Raw genomic sequence first — 24,178 nt, forward strand, 5'->3', positions numbered from 1 at the left:
TCGTCTCTATGGGTGGTGGCTCGCTCGTTATGGACGATTGCGGTTCCCACTTTGGTACACTGGAGTCGGGTCTGGCTGGCTGCCTGGCTGCCTGGGCCGGCGGGTGGTGGGTGCTCCTGCCAGGGTGCCGGTATTGTATTGGCGGCGGCGGATTGTGGCTCCGTGGCTGGCTAACTGGTCGACTGGCTGGGCTCGCTCGCACTATGCACTATGAAGCGACCTAATGCGTTACAATCCTTGCTGTGCCTTGATGGCTTTGAAATGTGGTAATCCCTCGGGCTAATGCTCAATTACCATTACATTCGTCAGGTATTACAAGCTGAGACCGGGCGGCGTTTTGGCCTTGTGGCAGCGAGTCCCGGTTGCCTCCGCCTTACTTGCACCCGCACTCAGCCTACCGCCAGCCAACTGCCAACCACGATACAGCGGTTGCAAACGGTCACCACCACCACCACGAGCTCGAGCTGCAGCAACAAGCTTGACACACGTCTCTCTTGCAACCTAGCACCACTCTAGACCACCCACCATGGCTGCCAGGTCCCTCGCCGTCCTCCGTGGCTCCGCCCGCATCGCCGCCGCCCGCCCCGCCGTCGGCCGCTCGCTGCACGCCGCCTCGGTCCTCCGTGCGGGTACGTCTGTCCCTCCATCGCACCGCCGACGGCTCCGCGCCTGCCCCTCGGACACTACCACAACAATGTACTAACCCGCCGCAGCCCAGCCTTCGACCCCTCCCTTCTCCGAGCCGGTCGGCATCAACCCCGCGACCAAGATTGGCGCCCACTCCTCCAAGCCCCTCCACGAGTTCGGCCAGTACTTGACCACGCTGCTGCCCAAGTACATCCAGCAGTTCTCGGTCTACAAGGACGAGCTCACCCTCTACATCCCCCCCGCGGCCGTTGTCCCCGTCCTCACCTTCCTTCGTGACCACACCCAGTGCCAGTACAAGCAGGTCATGGACATTACTGCCGTCGACTACCCTACCCGCGAGAAGCGCTTCGAGGTGGGTTGGGAGCGGTGCCAAGCCTCGGACGCGTTGGACTATTGTTGACACACTGCGCAGGTCGTCTACAACCTCCTCTCGGTCGCCCACCAGTCGCGTATCCGCGTCAAGACGTACGCCGACGAGGTCTCGCCCGTCCCCTCGGCAACTGCTGTCTTCGAGGGAGCCAACTGGTACGAGCGCGAGGTCTGGGACATGTACGGTGTCTTCTTTGCCGGCCACCCCGACCTGTGAGTATGGTGGCGTGGGGGTGTAGGCGAAATATGTTCTGACACTCGCAGCCGCCGTATCCTTACCGACTACGGTGAGAATCGCCCGGACTGATTGCCCACGCCTCGGCGAGCATGTTGCTAACCATGGAACAGGATTCGAGGGCCACCCTCTGAGGAAAGACTTCCCTCTCACCGTGAGTAACGGCGTGCTGCCGCGGCGACCCGAGCTTGTGACTGACCTCCCCAGGGCTACTCCGAGGTCCGCTACGACGAGGAGAAGAAGCGCGTCGTCTACGAGCCCTTGCAGCTCACCCAGGCGTTCCGTAACTTTGCCGACTCGGCATCGCCTTGGGAGCAGGTCGGCTCGGGTGTTGACGCGACCCCCGAGGTGAGCAGTGGCTGTGGTGGCCGCGCTGTGACTGAGCTGACACGGGGCAGAACTTCAAGATCCCCCCTCCCCCTCCTCCCGCTGAGGAGAAGAAGTAGACGCTCCGACGGTGATCAGGACGACACTGTTGGCTATGCAGGTGTAAAAGGCACGCCGTGGCCTATGCAAGCAATGTACGAGGAGGGGGGGAAGGTGGGCGGGAGGTGAGCGGGAGGTGGGAGAGGGAGGTGGAGGTGGGAGGGAGGTGGAGATGAGAGCGGCGGCGGCAGGTGGCATTGTGCCGGCTCGTCCACTGCAAGGTCTGGTTGAGCTCGTCGCGCGGGTGCGGTGCAGGACGGCGATGAGCGACGAGTGATGAGCCCGACGCTGTCGAAGGGTTGAGTAACGAGCGCGCGACCTCATCTGCGAGGCAGCAGTGCCTGGGGGCCTTGGACGTACGTGCGTGTATGGCAGCACGCGTTCTACCAGGCCCCGCCGGCCCCGCCCTCGACCAGCTGGGCCTTGCTGCGACCGCGGGCCGTCTCTCCGCCACATGTTAGTCGCGGGTCGCCATTCACCACCACCTGTGCGGCCATGACCATACGACGCGTCGCGTGTGCCTTTGTGCCGCGGAAGTCGAGGGAGACCGCGGCTTGGCAGGCGGTAATGGCCTGCCTGGCGTTCGGTGCCGTGCCCCTCGCCCGCCACTCTCCCACGGTCACGCCGCCCGCAGCCTGTACGCGTCCCTCCACCTTCACAACGCGGAATGTGGAGCATGCTGTCGACGCCAGTTGTCCTCGAGTCCACCCAAGTCACGCAGCGTCCACCAGCTCGCCGCCACGCGCCAAATCGCCGAAGCGCCGAGATCTAGTTGCGGGCCCTCATGACGCCCCAGGGCTTGCGCAGGGACTCCACACAACCTCAGGGAAGTGGAGACGGCGGTCCAGATCAGCTGATGCACTGCTCTCTCGTCGTGCAGGCGTCGTCGCCGCCGCCCGTCGCTCGGAAGATAAGCCTGGGCAATTGCACATTACAGGTGGCCTGGCGCGGCCTGGGCCAGCACTCTACGGTGGGCGGGTTAAAACAAGCACCTCCAAGCACCTTGCTCGCGAGCCAAGCTCTCACGTGCGTATTCTGGCTTTGGCTCTTTGGGCACGGGGACGACCTAGAAGGCACAATGGCCGCGCTGGCGACGCCCGATCGCTCCTCCCTCGTGCTCCAGCTCCACCTTGGACGTTCCGGCTCCTGGTGGCGACTAGCCCCCCTCCCTCAGCCCTCCGCCTCCCCGGCTGTAATTGTTCCTTTCAGCTGCATCTCGTTGAGCACGCTCCAATCATTTTGGCTCACGCCCCCCGTGAGCTACGAGCGTACGCGCCTGGGCCGGCCAGATGCACTAGTAGAGTTGAGCCAGAGTCGCCGCACTCATCTTCCAAGGCCGTGCAGCTGCAGCTGGTCGTCGTCTGCATGCAGCCGTGCTTCTCTTTGTCCATCCTCCCATCCTTTGTCTATCCCACTCGTGTTTGTCTCTTGCTGCACTGTTCCCACCACGACAACGACGCTAGCGGCGAGCGGAACAGAGATTATCAAACACGACCGCTCGCGGATAAGTACAGTCACCGGTCACGCGCGCACGCCCGCGGACACACACACACCGAACAGGCAATCAACCAGCCCTTGTCCTTCCGCCCGCCCGAAAAGTCTGGCCACCCCGCCTTGCTTCTTGCGTTCCCTGCGTGCCGCCACCACCACCACCGCGCCGCCGCCGCTCTACGGCTGTCGATACTCGTACAAAGCCGGCCATCCTCGCCGCCGCCTTTTGTCATTGTCAAACACACCTCCCACCCCTCCAAAACGCATGCCATCAGACCTACACTCCGTCGCCACCCTCTCCGCCGCCGACTTCTCCGCCTTTGTCGATTCCGCTCCGCTCGAGCGCTGCCCCCGAACAGCCTCGCCCGACACATGTGCCCCCGGCGGTAGCGGTCTGCAGCTCGTGCGATGCCCCGCGCCTGCTGCTCCACGCTACACCATCCCCTACCTCGGCAAGCACTATGACACGTACCCCGATACCTTTTCGTCTGGCGCGTCGCCCAGCGTCGTGTCGACGGCACACGACGACGACGAGTACGAGTCGGACAAGGAGGACGAGGAGGGAATCATCTGGTTTGGCCGCCGCGAGCCGCCGTCGGTCGAGCGCGTCGCGCTGTTCTGGGCGTGGGTCGGCCGTGGCATCGCCGCCAACATCACCACGGAGAGGACAGGAACAAATCGAACAAGTCGTGCCCGCGGCCCCGCGACCTTGTGGTCGCGCCTGGTCAACCTGAGACGCTTCCTGCGGACGAGCAAGTCGACCAAGTAGAATAGGTGGGTCGGTGTGGTACATACACGCTCGTGCTCTGCTGACTGTTCAGACGGCGACCAACACTGAACATTTGGCATCGGGCCACGAGCATCTAGCAACGATCGCGCGAGACGCGCACCCCACCACCCCACCACCACCACACCACCCTACTCTGCACCACCACTACTCTGTATGAGAGTCGTCTCTCCCCCTCCCACCTCACCGTGTTGTAAATTTCCTGTTCTGCATGTACGTGACATTGTTCTCGCGTTCTCGACGTGGCGTGGCGGTGGCACCGGCTGCAGCGCCCGACGCCTGCTCGGGCACGTGCGTCTACAACAATAGCTAGGGCAGGCGGGCGTACAGGCGCCCGAGACAGAAGCATTACGGGGTGGAGAGTTTCACCGCGACCAGTGCCAGCAACGCGCAGGCGCGAGCACGGCGGCACGCCAGCGAGATCCGCGTTTCCCAGCCTAGCAACCCGCGCCCGTTTCGGCCAGGAATGGTGCGGGCGCGACCAGCCGAGGCGGGTCGCAGGTGCATAGGCGCTTGAAAGAGGACACCGCAGCGTCGTACAACGCGGAATGGGGTCGCGATCAGCGAGCGAGCGAGCGAGTGAGGAGCGACGCGAGGCGAGGTGGCGGCGGCTGCGCTGATCGCCATTGCCAGTGCTGCTGCGCAGAATTAATCGACAAAGCGGGGTCTGCATGGGCAGTGCGTGCAGCGGTCATGTGATGTCGGCGTCTCATGACCCACCTCAAGCGGGTCATTAGGATTCAGTCGGTGAGAATTAACCCCCGGCCACACCACAAGTGGTGCCTAATCCCCCCGTGGCTAATGTCAGAGGCCGCAGGCTAATCCACTTTGGGACCCGCCCGGTGACTGGTCAAGGCCTCGTTCACATCGCCAGCGACCTGCCGGCACGAGTCTCACGCGTCTCGAGCGAGCCCAAGCTGCACGCGTAGGATGGTGCAGGTGGCAGGTGGGAGAGAGGGAGCCCCGTCGCAGCTCGTGGCTGTCACCAGCAGGCCGTGGGCTTGCAGGAGGCTTGCACCACTGCACTTCTGCCACTTCCTCCTCCTACCCTGCTCCTTCATACCGCCTCCCACACTCCCAGCTCATCCTCACCCCCTATCCCACTCCAGCTCATCTTCACCCCCTATCCCACTGCCAGATCTCGCCCCGACCCGCACGATCGCACCTGCACCTGCACCCCACCCCCACCCTCTCGTCTAAGTCTGTTCATCGCATCGCTTGCCGTCGAAACAACAGACATCCCTGCGGACGGCGGACACTGGGACACGCACACGCCCCCACCACCCAAAGGCTGACGGAAATGTGCATCCCTACGTCGTACAATCCCAGCCCCATGCAGCAGTCTTCCGCTTACTTGAGGGGGACGAAGCGGGAGTTGGCCATGTTGGCACCACGGCCGTGGCCAACAGGCTTGTAGGTGATCGAGAACTCGCCGAGGTAGTGGCCAGTCATCTCGGGCTTGACCTCGACGGTGGTGAAGGTCTTGCCGTTCTGCGTGCGTCAGCTGGGCTCCATCGCTTCTTTCCACGAGCCACTCACGTAGACACCGACAACCGAGCCGATCATCTCGGGGACGATGATCATGTCACGGAGGTGGGTCTTGATGAGGGCGGGCTTCTCGTTGGGGCCGGCCTCCTTCTTGGCCTTGCGGAGCTTCTTGATGAGGCGCATGGGGCGCGACTTGAGGCCACGCTGGAACCTGCGGCGAGCGCGGGCGTGAACGAGCTGTCACTGTCAGAACTGTCCCTTAAAACTTGCGGCAGCCGCAAAAGCTCACGTCGATGAAGGCCTCGTTCGAGAGGTCGAGGAGGTCGTCGAGCTCGACGCCACGGTAGGTGTACTTCTTGAAGGAACGAGCGGCCTTCTTGGCGGCAGCCTCCTCACCGGTAGTGAACTCAGCCTGGGGGTTGGTTAGCGGTTGCGCGGTTGTGGGTCGGTTCTTGGGGCAACACGATGAGCGCGGCGCTGCGAGCGTCTCCAGCGCTCTCTTCCTCACGCCCGCAGGCTCCCCTCATCCTCGCCCCCATCCTCCCCTCGCTCCTCGTCGCGCGCCGGCACTCGCTCATCGTGTTGCCGTCCAGGTCTCGATACCTACCATTTTTCTGTGGGACAAAGGGTAGGTGGTAGCGGCGGCGGCGGGGATTCGGGTCAAGCGGCGAGTCGACGGCGGCGGTGGGGAGAGCGTTCAGTCAGTGACAATGTCGACGAGGGTAGCGGGTCGTCGTTGATGCTCACAGATTTTGATGGGTAGGAAGACGGACAGGTTGGACGACGCTCGAAACGCACGACCACAGTGCTGCCGACTGGGAGGGAGGGCTCGCCTGCGTACAGTGAGCGCCTCCCCCTCCGTCCTGCGACCACCCCCCGGCTTGCACTCCAGCCAAACTCCCATTTGATCCCGTCGAAAATTACTCCCGCGGTTTGTCGACGTTTCTTCGCCACGAAGTAAATCCCGTCAGAACTCCGAGGCCACGTGGCATCGCGGAAGCAAAATGTCCAAGACAGCCTGGCCGCTCGCACGACGAGATAAAGCTGCATTGAGCGGTACTTGCCTTCTCTCCCAACCTCGATGTGTCCTTCTGGGGCACTCGCCGACCCTTCAACGCACCAAAGGGGAGGAGAAACGGAGCGAGGTTAGAGGGAAACGGGTTCCTCAGCCACTTGCGCGCAGCCTAAGTGTGCACAAGAGCAGAGAGCGAGCTCGCGCGAGTTCTCAGCTGCCAGTGCTGTCTGAATGACGGGCTGGTTGGGCGAGGGACCAGACAGACAACCAATGCTACGCCACGTTCTTGCACCATATGCAGCGAGCTACCCATGAGTAACGTCCTGGGCCTCGAGCTCGCGCTCAAGCTCAACGCTCAGGACAGCCATGTCGCTCCAACCTGCAGCCACTAACCTTACGTCACTCTCACCGCATAAACTGCTACTATTGCATGTCGCTACACTTTAATGGTCTGAGAGCCAGCGATATTCAAACCTGAAATCGCTCTTGCGACGCTGGCACCACGAGTTCTCCCAGTCAAAGTAGTAGTAACCACCCTGCTCGTAGTCCTCGGTAATGGCCTGGGGGTTATGTGCCCGCTGGAACCATGTCAGGTACTGCTTGTGGAAGCGCCAGCTCTGGCGCTTGAGCTCCTGTGCTGCCAGCCACCTGGTATCGGTTAGCCAATGCTCATGCTCTGTCGTGACCCGACAGCCACTCACTGCTCGTATGTTCCAGTCATGTAGTAGAAGATGTAGAACAGCTGGTCCAGGTCCAGACGCTGGTAGATGTTCTTGTCCTCGAGTGAGGGCAGGCGCGTCTGAGGGTAGTACGAAGGCGTCGTGATTGGGTTCTGGGGGTGGTAGTACCGTGGGCTAGCAGGTGTCAGTGGACAGGCAGCAGCGGGCTAACAAGACTCACGGCTCGGCATCAAGCTGCGTGGGTGCGTTGTGGTAGCTGACATCCAGGGCCGCGTGCAGCCCGTTGGGGTCGTTGGCACGACGCTCGGCTGCAGAGAACCATCAGCACACGGTATGGCACCTTGTGCCACAACTCACCCAAGTCCTTGGCGACGCCAAAGCTCTGCATGAGGTTCTCAAGGACTCCCTGCTCCTTGCGCGGGCTGGAGCTGTAGCTCGTGGCTGCGGCACGCGACGACTCGGCGTGGGCGTAAGGCTGCTGCTGCTGGCCGAGCGGACCGTTCGTCGCCGAGGATCCGTCCTGCGGAACAGGCGAAGGCGAGTCGCTGATGCCAGGTGGTGGTGGTGGTGCGTAGCCCTGTTGTATGTCAGCGGTGATCTCTGCGCACTGGGTGTCAACATACGTTAGACTGAGAGGCCAACTCTGGCAGGTCAGCCTCCTGGGTCTCCTCGTGCTGCTCGGGCTCGTAGTCGTGGTCCTCGTCGAGAGGCGAATCCTTGGACAGGTAGGACGAAGCGACAGACTCTGTCTGCGTAGAAGCAGCAGGTGCAGCTGCCACGGCTCCACCGACGGCGGCGGCAGCCGCAGCGGCGTAACGGATTGGCGGCAAAGGCGCCGGCTTGGTCGGGGTAGGAGCAGACGTCGTCTGCGGAGGAGGGGCGGCAGCCGCAGCGGCAGCCTGTGCCTCGGCAGCAGCCTTGGCTGCCTTGGCCTCGGCCTTCTCAGCGGCCTTCTCAGCAACAGACTCTGCGGCAGATGTCAGGTACGAAAATCGACCAAACTGGGTGGCGACTCACTCTTCGTTGACCCGCGCTTGGACTGCACAGGGCTAGGAGGAGCGTCTTCGGTAGGAGGCACAGAAGACGCCTTGGAAGACTTGCGCTCTTCCTTCGAAGGCGTCTTTGTCGAATCGTCGGCCACGGATGCCGAGTCGATGTTGGACGAGTCCTCGGCGTGCTGGCCATAATCGGCGGCACCGTATTCGTCCTCGGCCTCCTGGAGGTTGAGGTCGTCATAGATACCGAGATCAAAGTCAAAGTCCTCTTCCGTGTTTGCCTCAACAAAGTACTTGACGTCCTCCTGGATAGACTCGACCTGGTCGACGGAGATCTGGCCGTTCTCAAACACGCGCTGGACGATCTCGAGACGTCCGATGTGCCATTGTCGCCGCTCGTTCAACTGCTCGAGCTCGGTCAACCTGTCGCCTGTTGCCTTCTTCTTCTTCCCCTGCTGCAGCTGTTCTGCTTCGGCCTCGGTCTGCTCGATTTGCCGTGACAGCTCGTCGATCGTGTTGCCGATCCAGTCGACCATGTCTCGCTTGGCTTTTTCTGCGGGATCCAAACGGGCAGCAGCAATGAGTCCCTCCTTGGAGAAGGCCTTCATCTTCATTTCCTTCTCCAAGGCTTTGAAACGCTCCATTTGCTGTGCATTGTTAGCCGTCATGTCACACGCCCACCGCCCCCTCTCCACTCACCGTTTCTATCAACTTGCGGTTGTCGAGCAACGCGCTCTTGTCCTTGATGTCGCTGCTTCCCAGCCAGACCTTGATCTGATCACGCATACGCTGGAGCTTCTTGATCTGGGTCTTGAGATCTGTTTCCAACTTGTCCTTCTGGGTCGAGTTGGACGCATGGTTGAGCTTGTCGAACGTAGCCTCAAACGTCTCCACACCTTGAGCGACGGCTTTGAGGGTCCGATCGATCTCGGCTGAGGCAGAGTCAGCGCTCTGCGCCGTGTTGTCGAGGTCGTCCGCGTTCTACTCACACTGGAGCTTCCTTAACGCCATGGTGGTTGCTGTTCCCTTTGGGAGTGTGAGTGATTGTGGTTGCCAGCAGAGAAGGTGTGTTGAATGAGACCGCCGCTCGTTCTGCCTCCCTCTCCTCCTCGTCATGTGAGAGGGAAGGTGACACGGATTCATTTTCCATTAGGCTTGCAAAATGGGACCAAACATGTCACGTGTCATTCGCATGCCTATTTCTCCGACGCGTCGATCAAGGTGGAGGTCTCAATGTCTTCGACGCGACTGGGTGATTCATTGATTTGTTGGTGTCGAGCAACCTCATCTCCACTCTCATCCTCAACAAGACACTGTCGCCATCATGGTCCGGTCCATGAGAGCGGCCATTGTCAAGGTATGTGGGAGGGTCATCCCCAGCCCTCAACTGACTTGCATAGGTCTTCTCCACCAAGTATTCCCTCACACTCTCCGCGCCAGCCCTCGAGTACATTGAACACGTCTTGCGTGAGGTAAGCAGCTGCAGATGTAGACGGTGTGCCGAGCTGACACGTTCCTTGCAGAATGAAATTGCTCAAGATGGGTGGATAGAAGCTCTCGAGTTTTGGGCTCGCGAGTATCTCAAGGGAGAGGGTAAGCTGTTTGCAGAAGCTCCCAGCTGACACACCGCAGACACAACCTCGATTGTTTCCTTGCCTGGCCTCAAGCGCGCCTATGAAATCTTGCAGCTGGGTACTACCGGAGACTCTCAGTCTATCGACCCCTCGGAGGTCAACGTCAACGCCCACTTCTCCGTGGTCGACAGCTTCGACATGCCAGCTATCCACTTCGACGCTGTCCGCGGAGGCTTCATCACGTGAGCTTGCCCTTGCCCTCGGGTGCTCGGATACTGACCTGCTATAGGGCCAAGACAAAACCTGTCATCGCGGGTACGGCGGCCAGCCGGTCCTCCTATCTACGCGAACGATGGGGCATCATCAAGGAGGTGAGCTGTCACTGCAGAGCAGTTTATCGGCTAACCATTCAAGGTCATCCAACGCAACGAGAACTTTACGCCTCCCGCTGCTGGTGGTCATGACCGGGCCAACTACTTGAAGGCATGTGCCTTGATTTTGCAGTCGGCTGACTATCGCAGTTGACATCAACCTGCAATCTGCTTGGCCGCGCCGGACAACTCTTCCTCCTCTTCGGCATGCTCTCGCGTGATCCTGAGGGCCGGTTGACCCTTGAAGATGGCGATGGGAGAGTGGTGCTGGATATGGAAGATGCGGTAAGTCCTCCCTCATGCCACCCCCACTGACGTCAAGGTCCCGGGTGAAGGCTTGTTCACCGAAGGCTGCATGGTGCTCATTGAGGGCGAGTACACCATCGAAGACAATGTCCGCGTGTTGGCTATGGGCCACCCACCAAGCGAGAAGCGCGACGTGGCAAGGTGCGTCTCCGGGGTCCAAGTTGAGTGCTGACAGTTTAGGGGGCTGTACGGCCATGTTGACTTCCTCGGTGGCGGTGCCATCTCTCTGAAGGACGAGGAGAAGTTCATCCCCACCGTCCTCGCCAACACGCAGGTGTCATTTGTCGTGTTCTCTGACGTCTGGCTCGACCACCCACGAACGCTGGTTGCTCTTCGTCGCGTCCTTGAAGGCTACGCAGATGCGGCCGAGTACCGCCCCATGGTGTTTGTGTTCTGTGGGGACTTCTGTCAGCGTGGCTGGGAGGGCGAGGGTGGCCTCAAGGCGTACACAAGTGAGCCTTTACGAAGCTTGGGGGCAGTGGCTAACCGCGAATAGACGGCTTCAATGCTTTGACAGACTTGCTGCTGTCCTTCCCACTGCTGCACCAGTCGCACTTTGTCTTCGTCCCGGGACCCTTAGACCCATGGTCCTCCTCGACGCTACCCCGCCCTGCTCTCCCGCCAGTGTTCTCTAAGCGTCTCATTAACCGCATCCCGAACGCCCGCTTTGTGTCGAACCCCTGCCGTCTGCGATACTTTGGCCAGGAAATTGTCATCTACCGCGAGGATCTCATGGGCCGTATCCTACGAAACCTCGTCGGTGTGAAGAGTGGCGAGGAGGTTGCAGACATGAAGCGATACGTAAGTTACAAGTCGTTGCCGGCGCTCACGCAGTAGCTCGTGCAGACAGTGTTGGATCAGGCCCATCTCTCGCCCCTGCCACAGTCTGTTCGCCCGACGTTGTGGGAGTTTGACCACGCACTGAGGCTCTACCCCATGCCTACCGCGCTTGTCCTCGCGGACAAGTACGAGCGCTACGAGCTGACCTATGAGGGCTGCCACGTCTTCAACCCGGGACGATTTATCAGTGCGGGTACCGGTGGAGAGTTTGAGTGGTCCATGTACTACCCGGCCTCGGGGCGCAGTGAGAGGAGTGCGTTGAGTTTGGAGGAGTAGATTGCATTGTATCATTGTACGCATGGATGTACTGCTTGCATCTGTTTGTGGGGAATGGTCGTGCATGCTTCGATTTCCATGGCGTGTGTTGGGATGAGCAGTTTGAGCTTGGACACGCTCGATGTCAACGGCCGGAGGTCGGTGCGAACAGGGCATCCTCACTCCGCCTAAACACATTCTCCCCGGTGCGATATCAGTGGGCCGAATGCTGGGCTTGTGTTGTGATGTCGTAGTGGGTGTGTGTGCGCACCCCAAAGAACCGTCCACTTTCGGGCTCTACATCTACTTCGTCTTATGCCACATTGTCTGGCAACCCACGTTCCAACCTGCGATGGAATTCCTGTCAAATGAACCTCCATAGCTATTTCAGAGTATCCGCAAGACCAGCACCTGAAAGCCGCACCCCACATCCCCAGTAAGTCGCTCCCCATTGCTCACAATACGGCGAATTCCGATCAGCAAGGACATGCGATCGCCTCTTAGCTCTCAAACATGCCGAGAGCAGAATATGAAGCTTAACGGAACCATTAGATTTCAGATTTACCACTTACACATCCATTGCAATCGTTCAAAGAGCTGTCGCCTTCGCGTGGATGGAGTCTGTGCTTGAGAGAGATCGTGCCCACACAGTGAGGGTGGCACTTGTTGTGGTCAAAGTGGCAGGGGACGTCACCCAGCGGTGGCGTGCCTTAAAAGTGGAGGCAAGGGCGCTTAACCAAGCCTCCCTTTTAAATTTCCGCGCATTTGCGTCAATCCTTCGAAGCCTCCATCGGTCAGCGAGCCCGTCCAAATCTTGCATCTGCAACCCGTCCTGCACCTCGAACCCAACACCGACGGTGCTTGCACGCCATGGTCGCAAACTTCGATCCCCTCTCGCCCTCCAAGGCGACCAGCTCAAAGCACCCGGACAACACGTCGTTCGGGACGCTTACCCGCGAGCGCCAGTTCCGACACCCGTCCAACGAGGGCCCCGATTTCGAGAGTCTCGAGGAGCTCGTCCGCCCCGCCATCCAGTCGTTCGATGCCCTCACCGAGGGCGGAGACGATGGAACCGAGGGTCTCCTCCAGCTCGGCGTCAATGACATTGGCGAGAAGGTCGTCTTTGACGGCAAGCCCTCCGAGGGCATGCCGTACGGCAACAAAATTACCTGTGGGTGGTGGTGTGATGGGCGCTGCGGACGGGGCTGACAAAGTCCCAAGACAGGATAGCCCAGGTCGCTCTTGGCAAGCCGCTTGTCTCGGACCGTGACAAGCTCGCGGTCGAGCGCCGCATCTTCCCCACCGAGGCACGCGAGCGCCTCGTCACCTACCGCTCGAGGCTTACCGTCACCATCAAGTGGAAGGTGACGACGAACGAGGGCACGACGCGCGAGTACGAGGAGGTTCGCGAGTGTGGTCTCCTCCCCGTCATGGTCAAGTCGGCTCGCTGCAACATCCGCGGCATGTCTGCCGCCGAGCTCGTCCGCCACGGTGAGGAGTCGTCCTCGTGGGGCGGCTACTTCATCGTCAACGGTAACGAGAAGATTGTCCGCTACCTCATTCTCCCCCGCCGTCACCACCCCATCAACCTGAACCGTCCGTCGTTCGCCAAGCGCGGTGTCAGCTACACCCCGTACGGCTGTCAGATCCGCTGCGTCCGCCCCGACCAGTCGGCGTGCACCAACACGCTCCACTACCTCTCCAACGGTGGCGCCACGATCCGTTTCGCCTGGCGCAAGGTCGAGTACATGATCCCCCTTGTGCTTATCCTCAAGGCGCTCGTCGACGCCAGCGACAAGGAGATCTTCGAGGGTCTCGTCCAGGGCGAGTACGACAACACGTTCTTGACCGACCGTGTCGAGCTGCTGCTCCGTGGCCAGAAGACGTGGGAGCTCAACACTGGCGCCCAGTGCCTCGACTACCTGGGCGATAAGTTCCGCGTCGTTATGAACTGCCCCGATGACTGGACCAACATCCAGGTCGGCACCTTCCTGCTCAACAAGGTCATCCTTGTCCACCTCCCCAATCCGCGCGACAAGTTCCGCATGCTGCTGTTCATGCTCCGCAAGCTCTACTCGATGGTTGCTGGCCAGTCGTGCCCCGACAACCCAGACTCTCCTCAGCACCACGAGGTCCTGCTCCCCGGTTTCCTCTACGCCATGATCATCAAGGAGCGCTTCGACGAGTGTCTCCTTGCTGTCCGCGCTCAGATCCAGCAGGACCTGCGTCAGAACCGCGCCAAGGAGTTTACCAGTGCAAAGTACTTCCCATCGGTGCTTGCAAAGGTCAACTTTGACATTGGTGCCAAGATGTCCTACTTCCTCGCTACCGGTAACCTCGTGTCTCCCACTGGCCTTGACCTGCAGCAGACGAGTGGTTTCACCATTGTGGCGGAGAAGCTCAATTACTACCGTTACCTCGCCCACTTCCGCTGTATCCATCGTGGTGCCTTCTTCGCCGAGCTCAAGACGACTGCCGTCCGAAAGCTGCTCCCCGAGTCCTGGGGTTTCCTGTGCCCGATCCACACGCCAGACGGATCGCCCTGTGGTCTGCTCAACCACTTGTCGCACACTTGCCAGATTGTGACCTCCACCCTGGACACGACTGGCATTCCCACCCTTCTGTCGGCCCACGGCATGACCCAGGTCTTCGCCACGTCTATCGACGGCGCCAAGTTTGTTGTCATCCAGCTCGACGGTCGCGTTATCGGCTGGGCTACACCGGCCAAGGCCAAGCAGCTGGCCGAGCTGCTGCGCAAGCTCAAGACCGAGGGCGATGCCCGCGTGCCGCTTGACCTCGAGGTCGGCTACGTCCCCGTCACCAAGGGAGGCCAGTACCCCGGTCTCTACCTCTTCGGCTCGCGTTCGCGCATGATGCGTCCTGTCACCTACCTCGCCAACGGCAAGGAGGACCACGTTGGAACCTTTGAGCAGGTCTACATGGAGATTTCGGTCACTCCAGAGGAGATTGAGAAGGGCGTGTCGACCCACGTCGAGCTCGACCCCACCTCGATGCTCTCGGTTATTGCCAACCTCACGCCCTTCTCGGACTTTAACCAGTCGCCACGAAACATGTACGTTGAGGTGCTAGCCATGAGGCCGAGCTAACACATACCAGGTACCAGTGCCAGATGGGCAAGCAGTCGATGGGAACACCGTCTACGGCCCTCAACCGTCGTACCGACAACAAGATGTACCGTCTCCAGAGCGGCCAGACCCCGATCGTCCGCCCCAAGCTCCACAGGCACTACGGCTTCGACTCGTTCCCCAACGGCATGAACGCGGTCGTCGCTGTCATCTCGTACACTGGTTACGACATGGAAGACGCAATGATCTTGAACAAGTCGGCCCACGAGCGCGGGTTCGGCTACGGCACCGTCTACAAGTCGGACATCTTCGACCTCAAGGACGTCAACCGCTCTGCCCGCGGCCCGCCTACTCTCCACTTTGCCCTTGGCCGCGACGTCAAGGAGGACCACTCGTGGCGCGAGTTCCTGGACAACGACGGTCTTCCTCGTATCGGCACCCGCGTCAAGGCTGGAGACCCGCTGTGCTCCTACGTCGACGACGTCACTGGTCGCACCAAGGTGCACAAGTACAAGGGCGACGAGACGGCCTACATTGACGAGGTCCGTGTTCTTGGCTCGGACAGCGGCGACTCGGAGCTGCAGAAGATCCACATCAAGCTGCGTATCCCGCGTTCGCCCACGATCGGTGACAAGTTCTCGTCGCGTCACGGACAGAAGGGTGTCTGCTCGCAAAAGTTCCCTGCCATCGACATGCCGTTCACCGAGAGCGGCATGCAGCCCGACGTCATCATCAACCCTCACGCTTTCCCCTCTCGTATGACGATTGGAATGTTCGTCGAGTCGCTCGCCGGCAAGGCCGGTGCGCTCCATGGCAACTCGCAGGACGCGACGCCGTTCAAGTTCTCGGACGCGGACCGCCCTCAGGACTTCTTTGGCGAGCAGCTGCTGGCTGCCGGCTACAACTACCACGGCAACGAGCCAATGTACTCTGGTATCACTGGCGAGGAGCTGCGGGCCGACATCTACATTGGTGTCGTCTACTACCAGCGCCTGCGTCACATGGTCAACGACAAGTTCCAGGCCCGTGCGCTCGGACCGGTCGACCCGCTTACGCGCCAGCCCGTCAAGGGTCGTAAGCGTGCGGGTGGTATCCGTTTCGGTGAGATGGAGCGTGACGCTCTTATCGCCCACGGAACATCATTCTTGTTGCAAGACCGCCTGATGAACTGCTCCGACTACTCGACCGCCAACGTGTGTCGGTCATGCGGCTCGCTCATCTCGCTGGGCTTCGACGACACTGTGGGCCCCAACGACGGCAAGCCAAGAAACTACTGCCGCATCTGCGAGCGGTCCGAGCAGCCTGGTGCGCTCGACGGCGTGGTCAAGAACGGCGCGGTGGCTGTGGCGGCGAAGAGCGCGTTGACATCGGCGGCGACACGGAGCAAGATGGACGTGATTGCCGTGCCGTACGTGTTCCGGTATCTGTGCGCGGAGATGGCGTGCATGGGTATTAGGTTGAACGTGACGGTGACGTAGTAGTATAGCATAGATGTGAGCATGTTTTGGCATTACGAGGGAGGGGGGAGGGGGGGGTTGGTTGGGTTGGGCGTCGAGTTGGGGAGAGGGGGCCGGACATGGCCGGTGGGTTGATATCCCGGCCGTGTTTCGGTTAGATCCGGCGGTGGGGGGTGAGGGGGGGGGGGGGGGGTTGGGGGGGAGGTGGCGGGCGGGCACGCAAGAGGAGGAGATGCGCGAGCCGTGAGCGTGGTGCGAGTGCGCGCAGCTCATCAGAGCGTGATGAGTCGAGTGCGGCATGCCGCATAATCGGGCGGGCAAGCGTTGGGAGGTGGTGCCTCGCCGAAATCACGGCACCACACGCGCCGTCATATCGGCGAGCACGAGCCGCACAACCGCCCAGCCGATTGATTATCCACGGGCCGCGGGGGAGGCTGACCCGGGTGTGCTGGGCGCGGTACGGGCCCATCCGAGGCCGGCGGGGGGCGCGCAGTACATAACCCCCCGGGCAGACGGGGACCCCGTACGCACCTACCCCGTACCCCCGCCCATCTCGTACCCCCTCCCCCCCGCCCACCCCCTCCCCCAGCCCCACAATGCCAGCGCGCCTCGAAGGCAAGATCGCGATCGTGACCGGCGCGAGCAGCGGCATGTGAGCGCGCGACGAGGGAAGCACTGACGCCCAGCGGCCGCAGCATCACCGACACGTTCGCCGCGCACGGCGCCAAGGTGGTCGCGATTGACCTCGCGCCGCCCAAGGACGGGGCCAGCTTCCCGGACGGCGTGGAGTTCTTCGCGGCCAGCGTGACGTGAGTGGGTTGGGCTCATGCCCGGCGGGCTTGGGCCGGCTTGGCGCGGGGTGCTATCTCCTCGGCGCATCTCCTCGGCGTGATCGGCCCGAGGTGGCGGGGCTGCTACCCATGGAGTGAGTGCACGCTCGCTGACGCTCGCTCGCTCGCCCAGCGACGCCGACGTCTGGACGCGCGCGCTCGACACCGGCCGTAAAGCGTTCGGCGCCACCCCCGACGTCCTCGTCAACTCCGCGGGCATCACCTACACCGCCCTGCTGCACGAGCAGACGGACGAGGGCTTTGACCGCACGTTCGACATCAACTTCAAGGCGCCGATGAAGGGCATGCAGGTGCTCATCGGCGCGCTGCTGGCCGAGCAGCGCGGCGGGAACATTATCAACATCAGCAGTGTGGGTGCGGCGCCGGGGCGGTGCTGATTGCAGATCGCGGGCGTCAACGGCCTGCCGACCAAGACGGCGTACGGCGTGTCCAAGGCGGCGATTAGCCACCTGACCAAGATCGCTGCGAAGGAGTATGGCGAGAAGGGCATCCGCGTCAACGCGATCGCGCCGAGCATGATCCGGACGGGTGGGCTGGGGGTTGGAACGAGCTGACGACAGGCATGACGGCGCCGCCGGACCGCACGGCGTTTATGGACTCTGTGCTCCACCTCACCGCGCTCAACCGCTGGGGCGAGCCGCACGAGATTGCGAACGCTGCGCTGTTCCTTGCTGTGAGTGGGGGTGTGAGGCGCGGCTGACAGTACAGTCGGAAGAGTCGTCGCTCGTCACGGGCCACATTCTGATGGCGGACGCGGGGTACACTATCTAGCGGGGGAGTGGGGGAGGGGGTGGTCGGGGGAGGGAGTTGTCGAGGGGAAGCTGGGGAGGAAGAAGGCCGAGGAAGCGCAGGTTGCATGCGGAAGAAGGTGCCATTGTCGTTGTTGGGTCAGATGCAAGCATGATCAGTACGACTGCGACACGCCAGGCAGGCAGGCTTGCTTGCTGGCTTGCTTCGGCCGACGCCGTGGCGCCACTTTGCCGCTCGCTGCCTGATGCGCTTGTGGCCGTGCACGCGCACGGCCTGGTCCACTTACTCGCTCAGGCGCCTCGGACACGTCCGACGCTGTTGTCTGACGATCGGGCCACCCGTGCCTCCAATGTCGTCGTAGCTTGTCTGGCGACGCGTCCTCCAGCCAGCCAGCCAGCGCTGCGCGCCGGAGTGAGTCGCACCCCCACGCTGCGCTCACATTTTGGTCCATTCGCGGCATCCCAAGCATGCTTTATCGAATCTCGCGGCCTCGTCCCTGGTGCGAGGCCCGTATGCGAGACTCACCGATGTCAGGGAGCGGCGCGGCGCGGTGACTGGCGAGCTGCAGCCACCCGCCTGCAGGCACCTGTCGCACCTGTCGCTCCCTTGCCGCCGGTTAGTGACTGCTTGTCTCGATTAGACGTACGAGCAGAGTTCCTAATCCCCTCGCCGCCCGCCAGCTCGCCCGCCTGGATCCCGCACACCTTCCCCCACCACGGCGTTTATCGAATTTCAGAACAACATCCCTCTGCAGATTCGAAAAATCATGGCCCACTCGTTTCGGTTTCTCCCGACCACGACGCGTGCATGCGTCGTGTGCAGGAATTTTACAGGCGTGGTCATGACATGATGCATCCTCTTCTTCATCTAGACAGACTGTTCAACTGGTGAGTAGTGGCTGGGACGTGAGCTCGTGGGGTGATGGGTGAGGCTTGACGGCGCCGACGAGGCCGGCCGTGACGACATTGAGCGCCAGTGCCGCAACTCGCCGCCCACTGCCGCCGCCGCGCGCTATTTTCAAGTGGCCCAGTCAAAAGTCATTCCAGCGACGCTTTGCTTTTGGGGACAGACGTCGACAAGACCACAGTCATCTCATCGTACCTCGCACTCTCCCCCATCTCGGCGTGCACATCGCCACCGCCATCACCAGCAGCATCAGCAGCGCAACTAACACCCACTGCAGCGTAGCCATGCTCCGCCCCACGTGCCGCAACGTGCGCACCGCGCTCAACGCCTGCCCCGTCCACGCCTCGCGCCGCGGCCTCACCTCGAGGACAATCATCACCGATAACAAGAACCTCGTCCCCATCCGCACCAACCTCCGCGGCTCGTCGCTCTTGAATACTCCCCGTGTACGTTGGGCCCAGCGGCCAGACCTCGACCTAGCACCAGCTAACCCGCCCAGCTCAACAAGGGCGCTGGCTTCACCCGCGAGGAGCGTGCTGTCTTCGGCCTCGAGGGCTTCCTCCCCTATGACGTCCACTCGCTCGAGAAGCAGGCCCTCCGCGCCTACAACCAGCTCCTCAAGCAGCCCTCCGTCATCCTCAAGCACGCGTTCCTCGCCTCTCTCCGCGACCAGAACCAGGTCCTCTTCTACCGCCTCCTCCAGGACCACCTCAAGGAGCTCCTCGGCGTGCTCTACACGCCCGGTGCCGCCGAGGCCGTCGAGAACTACTCCAACCTCTTCCGCCGCCCCATCGGCTGCTTCATCTCGTACCCCAACCACGAGGGCATGCGCGCCCAGCTCGAGGCCCACCTCCAGGACGTCAACCGTACCGCCGACGTCGCGTACCACTCCAAGGACAGCAAGGACGCCATTGACCTTGTTGTTGTGACTGACGCCGAGGCCATTCTCGGTATCGGCGACCAGGGTGTTGGTGGCATTACGTGAGTGGCGTGCGGCGTGTGGCGTCTAACCAAGCAGCATCTCCACCTCCAAGGCCGCCCTCTACACCCTCGGTGCCGGTATCAACCCCAACCGTATCCTCCCCGTCGTCCTCGACGTCGGTACTGACAACCACGCCCTGTTTGCCGACCCCCTGTACATGGGCTGGAAGCGCACCCGCCTGAGGGGCAAGAACTACGAGTGAGTGGGGTGGCACGCAAGGCAGAGCTGTGGCTAACGTGTGTAGTGCCTTTGTCGACAAGTTTATCGCCAACTGCCGCGACATCTTCCCCAACGCTATCATTCACGTGGGTCCCGTTGTGTTCACCCCAACTGACCCGCCAGTTCGAGGACTTTGGAATGACCAACGCCTACCGCTTCATGGAGAAGTACAAGGACAAGATCCCCATGTTCAACGACGACATCCAGGGTACTGGCGCCGTCACCCTGGCCGGTCTCCTCGCCGCGCTCAAGGTGTCCAACCAGAAGCTTGGCGACCAGCGCATCGTCATCTACGGCGCCGGCTCGGCCGGTATGGGTATCGCCAACCAGATCCGCGACGGTCTCGAGATCCTCGACGGCAAGACAAGAGACGAGGCCAACAAGCACTTCTGGTGTGTTGACCGCAACGGCCTGCTCGTCGAGTCGATGGGCAACAACCTCCGCCACAGCCAGCAGGGCTACGCCCGCCCCGATGAGGAGATTGCCAACTGGGAGCTCGAGAACCCCGAGCAGCACGCCGCATACCTCATGGACGTCATCAAGAACGTCAAGCCCACCGTCCTCATCGGCACCTCGACGTCGAGGCGCGCCTTCAACGAGGACATTGTCCGCGAGATGGCCAAGTACGTCGAGCGCCCCATCATCTTCCCCATGTCCAACCCTACCGCTCTCTGCGAGGTCGACCCCGAGGACGCTCTCGCCTGGACTGATGGCCGTGCCCTCGTCGCCACTGGCTCGCCCTTTGCGCCCGTCCCGCTCCCCAACGGTGGCACCTACACTGTTGCGCAGACCAACAACGCGCTTGTGTACCCTGCCCTGTCGCTGGGTGCCATCCTCGCCCGCTCGAGGACAATCTCGCCTTCGATGCTCATGGCCGCCGTCCACTCGCTCGCCCAGCTCTCGCCCGCGCTCAAGGACCCCGGAGCGTCGCTCCTTCCCGACCTTTCCGAGGTCCGCAACGTCTCGGTCACCGTCGCCGCCGCTGTGTGTCGCCAGGCCGTGGCCGACAACAACGCGACCGACCAGACGACGATTGACATTGTCAACGGCAACCACAACGTCTCGCTCGAGGAGTACATCAAGAGCCAGATGTGGGACCCTGTGTACCGTCCCCTCGAGCTCGTCGACTAAGCGGGGAGAGAGGTGGTGGGTGTTGTGAGGTGTGACGACGGCAGGCTGCGTCTGCCGTTCTTGGTCTTATTTTATAGAGAGCCGTGTGCTCAAGGGTTGGCCGGCTGGCCACTAGTATCGTTATTATGCTTTCTATCTGGGCATCTATGCATTTGTGCATCTGGCGGGTCGTGGATGCACTGCTCCCTCTCATACACCATATCCATTAGAAGAGTACTGAAGCATAACGTGTAATATCTTGTACTGTACTGTCGATTAGTCGTAGCCTGGTCCGTCTCGTACACGCCTCGTCCTCGCTCGCCTACTTGGCCTCCACCTGCGGCGCGACCTGGGTAAATCTCAACGACGTGCCGCCGTTCAGGCTGGCCGTGAGGCGCTCCATCTCCTCGTCGAGCACCTTGCGGGCGAGCATGTCGCCGTCGCGGAGGAGCGCGGCGTAGTGCTTCTTGAGCCTAGCGTCGACCTTTACGAGCAGGTCGACGACGGACGGGGCGAGCTTTTGCCCCTCGCCCGTGAACGTGCGGTCGTGGGGCAGCTCGCCGCCGACAATGGCCGCGTCGCTCGCGACCTCGACCTGGCTGCCGTCGAGGGCCGTGGCGAGGATCAGCGTCGAGGGGTGCAGGAGCGTGCCGCCGCTCGGGTCGGCCGGGCGCGCGCCCCGCGACGGCGGCAGCAGCATGCCCAGCACCTTTTTGTACACGTCGCGGATGATGGAGCACGTCGACGCGTGGACCTGGAAGTAGTCTGGCGTGAAGGGCTGGGAGGGTCAGCGACAAGGGCCAGCAGGCACGCGGCACGCACCATGACGGCCAGGACGAGGAACGACTCGGACTGGGCGTCGACGGGCGCGAGGGTGACCTCGGCCGTCGCCGTGTTGGTCGCGACCGACGGGCGCGGCTTTGCGCGTTGTGGGCGGAAGAAGTTTCTCTATCGGGTTGTTAGCTACCGGCGCCGTCGTCGCAGCGCAGCCGCCCCACGCAGGCCCACTCACAATCGGGCCCACGACCGCGCCCTTGCTCGCGGCCGTCTCTGCCCACTGCTCCCACTCATCCAGCAGCTTGGACACGGCGCGCAGAAAGTCGCTCGCGCCGGTGATATCAAACAGCGCGGCGAGGGACAGGCCCAGCGCGTACTCTTGCCGCGCGCGCATGTCGAGCACCTTGGGCCCGAGGGTCGCCTCGAGCGCCGAGCGCGCGACGTGGACCGTGTTGAGCCACGGCGCGTCGCTGCCACCGTTAGCGCCTGCCCCCGCTGTCTCATCCTACCCGTTGTACCACTGCATGAGGTACGACCACGCGGCGAGGCGCTCGCGCACGAGGCGATACACGTCGTCTGGTCTGCGGATGGCGAGCGGGGCGCCGACGCTCGCGGCGCGCCCGTAGATGCTGGCCGCGGCCGTGGTCGCCGTCGTGCTGTTGCTCACTGAGCGCGCGCCGCGCGTGCTGCTCTCTGGGTAAAAGTTTGACGTCTCGTGCGACTCGTCGCTCGAGGCAATGCTGGGCGTGTACGACGCCGCGGGCGCGGCATAGCTGCTCGGCGGCGCGTTGTACCCGCGCTGCCCCGGCTTTCCGAGCGCCGCGAGGAGCGACTGGGCGGGGGTCAGTGGCCGCGCGTGGTGGTGTGGGTGTGGGGGATGTTGCGGGGCGAGATGGAGTTGATGGTGGTGGCTGGGGTTGGGGTTGTGGTGGGACACGTCTTCTCGTTGCTGCTTGACACGTACTGATGATTGCTGGGGGTTGGTTAGCGGCGCCGGGGGAAGGGGGTGCTCACCTTGCGCTTCATGTTGGCCGACTTTGACGACAAGGAAAAGTCGATTGTTGATGGCATGGTGGGGGTGGTCGTGGTGCGCGTGTTTGCGCCGGCCGGTGATGGTGGGTGTGCGTGGGCCGAGGAGTGGTTGTCGTTGCGACGTCGACGTCGAGCAGAGTGGATGCGCAATGCAATGGGCTAGAGTGAGCTAGATGCAACTGAATTGAGTTGGACGCTAGACGAGACAGAGTGCAACCAGCAACCGTAACAGTCGCACCGCGCAACCATCTCGCTCGTAGCGCGCCTGCCCGCCCGCCCGCCGCCCTCCCAGCCCGCCGCCGCGCCGATCATTCAGTCGTCCCGCCCCTCGTCCCGCCTAGCCCTGGGGCCAAAGTTGCCTCTACCACCTCCACCAGCCCGGTCCACTCCGCCAACACCACAATGCCCCCAACACACTCACTAGGCCTCCTCCTCCGCTCTGCGGGCGCCGCGCGCACGTCCGCCGCGCGCGCCTACGCCCGCACCCACCGCCGTTCGGTCCTTACCGCCCTCTTCGCCGTCCTCGCCGCGGCCGGCGCCGTGTCGTACACCGGTGGGCTCTGGCTCCCGGACCTAGCTGACAGCAGATACCGAGCGCCTGGCGTACCTCGGCGCCTCGGTCTCGGGCTGGAAGGCGGCCCTGCGCGAGCGGTACGCCGTGCAGCTTGACGCTGCGCCGAGCGTCACCGCCGCGCTTGCCGACCCCGACGCGTTCCGAGGTGAGTGCCGAGCCAGCGGACGTAGCCCGCGGCCCGCTCGCTGACGCTCACTCGCCCAGTCGACCCCGCGACCTCCGTCGCCCACCCGCTCACCCTCGAGCCGGCCGCCGCCCCCGCCCTCGCCCTCGTCGGCGTCGGCGTCCGCACCGTCTCCTTTCTCCGCATGAAGGTCTACTCGGCAGGCTTCTACGTCGACGACTACACGCTCAAGCACCTGGGCCGGCTGCCGGGCTGGGCCGACTTCTCCGCCACCGAGCTGCAGGGCGACAAGAGCGAGGCGCTCGTCGGCGCGCTGCTGGCTGCGCCAGCAGCGTGTGCCATCCGTATCGGTGAGCCGGAGCAGCGGCTTGGCTCCGCGAGCTGTGGCCGTGGCGCTGTGGCGCTTTCCCGCGCCGTACTGACCCCCGCCAGTCCCCGTCCGCAACACCGACTTTGGCCACCTCCGCGACGGCCTCACCCGCACCCTGCTCGCGCGCCAGAAGGCCGCCCGCGCCCGCGGCGAGCTCACCCCCGAGGACGACGAGAAGCTCTCGGTCGCCACCCAGCAGCTCAAGGGCCTGTTCCCCGCCGGCTCGGTCCCCAAGGGCAAACAGCTCCTCCTCGTCAGGTCGGCTGACGGCAAGCTCTTTGCCGAGTACGACGGCCGTGTCCTCGGCACTGTCCACAACCAGTGGGTCGCCGACAACATGATGCTCGCGTATTTTGCAAACAAGGACGTCATCTCGCCCGCCCTCCGCGACGACTCGGCCCACGGCTTCGAGTACTGGCTCAAGCAAAAGACGGTGCCAAAGCTCAGCGCAAAGCTCTGA

General features: G+C 62.5%; 10 protein-coding genes across 10 annotated transcripts; 7 read left to right on the forward strand and 3 right to left on the reverse strand.

Moving 5' to 3' along the window:
- Positions 1-526: 526 nt before the first annotated feature.
- Positions 527-1,698, forward strand: ALI1 (putative NADH-ubiquinone oxidoreductase 30.4 kDa subunit, mitochondrial; the record flags this gene model as incomplete). Its single annotated transcript, XM_069356191.1, has 7 exons — positions 527-629; positions 714-1,000; positions 1,061-1,230; positions 1,282-1,304; positions 1,366-1,406; positions 1,460-1,600; positions 1,651-1,698. 7 exons carry the CDS (start codon positions 527-529, stop codon positions 1,696-1,698), a joined length of 813 nt encoding a protein of 270 aa, XP_069206032.1.
- Positions 1,699-3,434: 1,736 nt separating this feature from the next.
- Positions 3,435-3,938, forward strand: Q8F55_007772 (uncharacterized protein; the record flags this gene model as incomplete). The annotated part of the gene is made up of 1 exon (XM_069356192.1): positions 3,435-3,938. The coding sequence occupies one exon, from the start codon at positions 3,435-3,437 to the stop codon at positions 3,936-3,938; it is 504 nt and encodes a 167-aa protein (XP_069206033.1).
- Positions 3,939-5,306: 1,368 nt separating this feature from the next.
- Positions 5,307-6,054, reverse strand: RPS15 (40S ribosomal protein uS19; the record flags this gene model as incomplete). The annotated part of the gene is made up of 4 exons (XM_069356193.1): positions 5,307-5,447; positions 5,496-5,681; positions 5,734-5,856; positions 6,052-6,054. 4 exons carry the CDS (start codon positions 6,052-6,054, stop codon positions 5,307-5,309), a joined length of 453 nt encoding a protein of 150 aa, XP_069206034.1.
- An 848-nt stretch (positions 6,055-6,902) lies between these two features.
- On the reverse strand, positions 6,903-9,145 carry NOT5 (general negative regulator of transcription subunit 5; the record flags this gene model as incomplete). The annotated part of the gene is made up of 8 exons (XM_069356194.1): positions 6,903-7,107; positions 7,161-7,313; positions 7,360-7,447; positions 7,497-7,716; positions 7,763-8,106; positions 8,157-8,781; positions 8,834-9,066; positions 9,124-9,145. 8 exons carry the CDS (start codon positions 9,143-9,145, stop codon positions 6,903-6,905), a joined length of 1,890 nt encoding a protein of 629 aa, XP_069206035.1.
- Positions 9,146-9,458: 313 nt separating this feature from the next.
- DPB2 (DNA-directed DNA polymerase epsilon, subunit B) lies at positions 9,459-11,501 on the forward strand (the record flags this gene model as incomplete). Its single annotated transcript, XM_069356195.1, has 10 exons — positions 9,459-9,491; positions 9,535-9,606; positions 9,658-9,727; positions 9,767-9,950; positions 9,998-10,079; positions 10,230-10,364; positions 10,402-10,526; positions 10,566-10,837; positions 10,882-11,186; positions 11,223-11,501. 10 exons carry the CDS (start codon positions 9,459-9,461, stop codon positions 11,499-11,501), a joined length of 1,557 nt encoding a protein of 518 aa, XP_069206036.1.
- An 849-nt stretch (positions 11,502-12,350) lies between these two features.
- On the forward strand, positions 12,351-16,044 carry Q8F55_007776 (uncharacterized protein; the record flags this gene model as incomplete). Its single annotated transcript, XM_069356196.1, has 3 exons — positions 12,351-12,651; positions 12,702-14,553; positions 14,598-16,044. 3 exons carry the CDS (start codon positions 12,351-12,353, stop codon positions 16,042-16,044), a joined length of 3,600 nt encoding a protein of 1,199 aa, XP_069206037.1.
- Positions 16,045-16,619: 575 nt separating this feature from the next.
- Q8F55_007777 (uncharacterized protein) lies at positions 16,620-17,645 on the forward strand (the record flags this gene model as incomplete). Its single annotated transcript, XM_069356197.1, has 6 exons — positions 16,620-16,675; positions 16,719-16,832; positions 16,987-17,224; positions 17,258-17,402; positions 17,435-17,547; positions 17,583-17,645. 6 exons carry the CDS (start codon positions 16,620-16,622, stop codon positions 17,643-17,645), a joined length of 729 nt encoding a protein of 242 aa, XP_069206038.1.
- Positions 17,646-18,814: 1,169 nt separating this feature from the next.
- On the forward strand, positions 18,815-20,862 carry MAE1 (NAD-dependent malic enzyme, mitochondrial; the record flags this gene model as incomplete). The annotated part of the gene is made up of 5 exons (XM_069356198.1): positions 18,815-18,976; positions 19,030-19,511; positions 19,549-19,710; positions 19,757-19,817; positions 19,855-20,862. The coding sequence occupies 5 exons, from the start codon at positions 18,815-18,817 to the stop codon at positions 20,860-20,862; spliced, it is 1,875 nt and encodes a 624-aa protein (XP_069206039.1).
- Positions 20,863-21,163: 301 nt separating this feature from the next.
- Q8F55_007779 (uncharacterized protein) lies at positions 21,164-22,689 on the reverse strand (the record flags this gene model as incomplete). The annotated part of the gene is made up of 5 exons (XM_069356199.1): positions 21,164-21,619; positions 21,664-21,789; positions 21,854-22,088; positions 22,128-22,450; positions 22,633-22,689. 5 exons carry the CDS (start codon positions 22,687-22,689, stop codon positions 21,164-21,166), a joined length of 1,197 nt encoding a protein of 398 aa, XP_069206040.1.
- Positions 22,690-23,052: 363 nt separating this feature from the next.
- On the forward strand, positions 23,053-24,178 carry AIM18 (Altered inheritance of mitochondria protein 18 mitochondrial; the record flags this gene model as incomplete). The annotated part of the gene is made up of 4 exons (XM_069356200.1): positions 23,053-23,203; positions 23,238-23,369; positions 23,429-23,698; positions 23,781-24,178. 4 exons carry the CDS (start codon positions 23,053-23,055, stop codon positions 24,176-24,178), a joined length of 951 nt encoding a protein of 316 aa, XP_069206041.1.

The sequence above is a fragment of the Vanrija albida genome (genome assembly GCF_041260175.1).
Source record: "Vanrija albida strain AlHP1 chromosome Unknown contig_6, whole genome shotgun sequence".
Lineage (NCBI taxonomy): Eukaryota > Fungi > Basidiomycota > Tremellomycetes > Trichosporonales > Trichosporonaceae > Vanrija > Vanrija albida.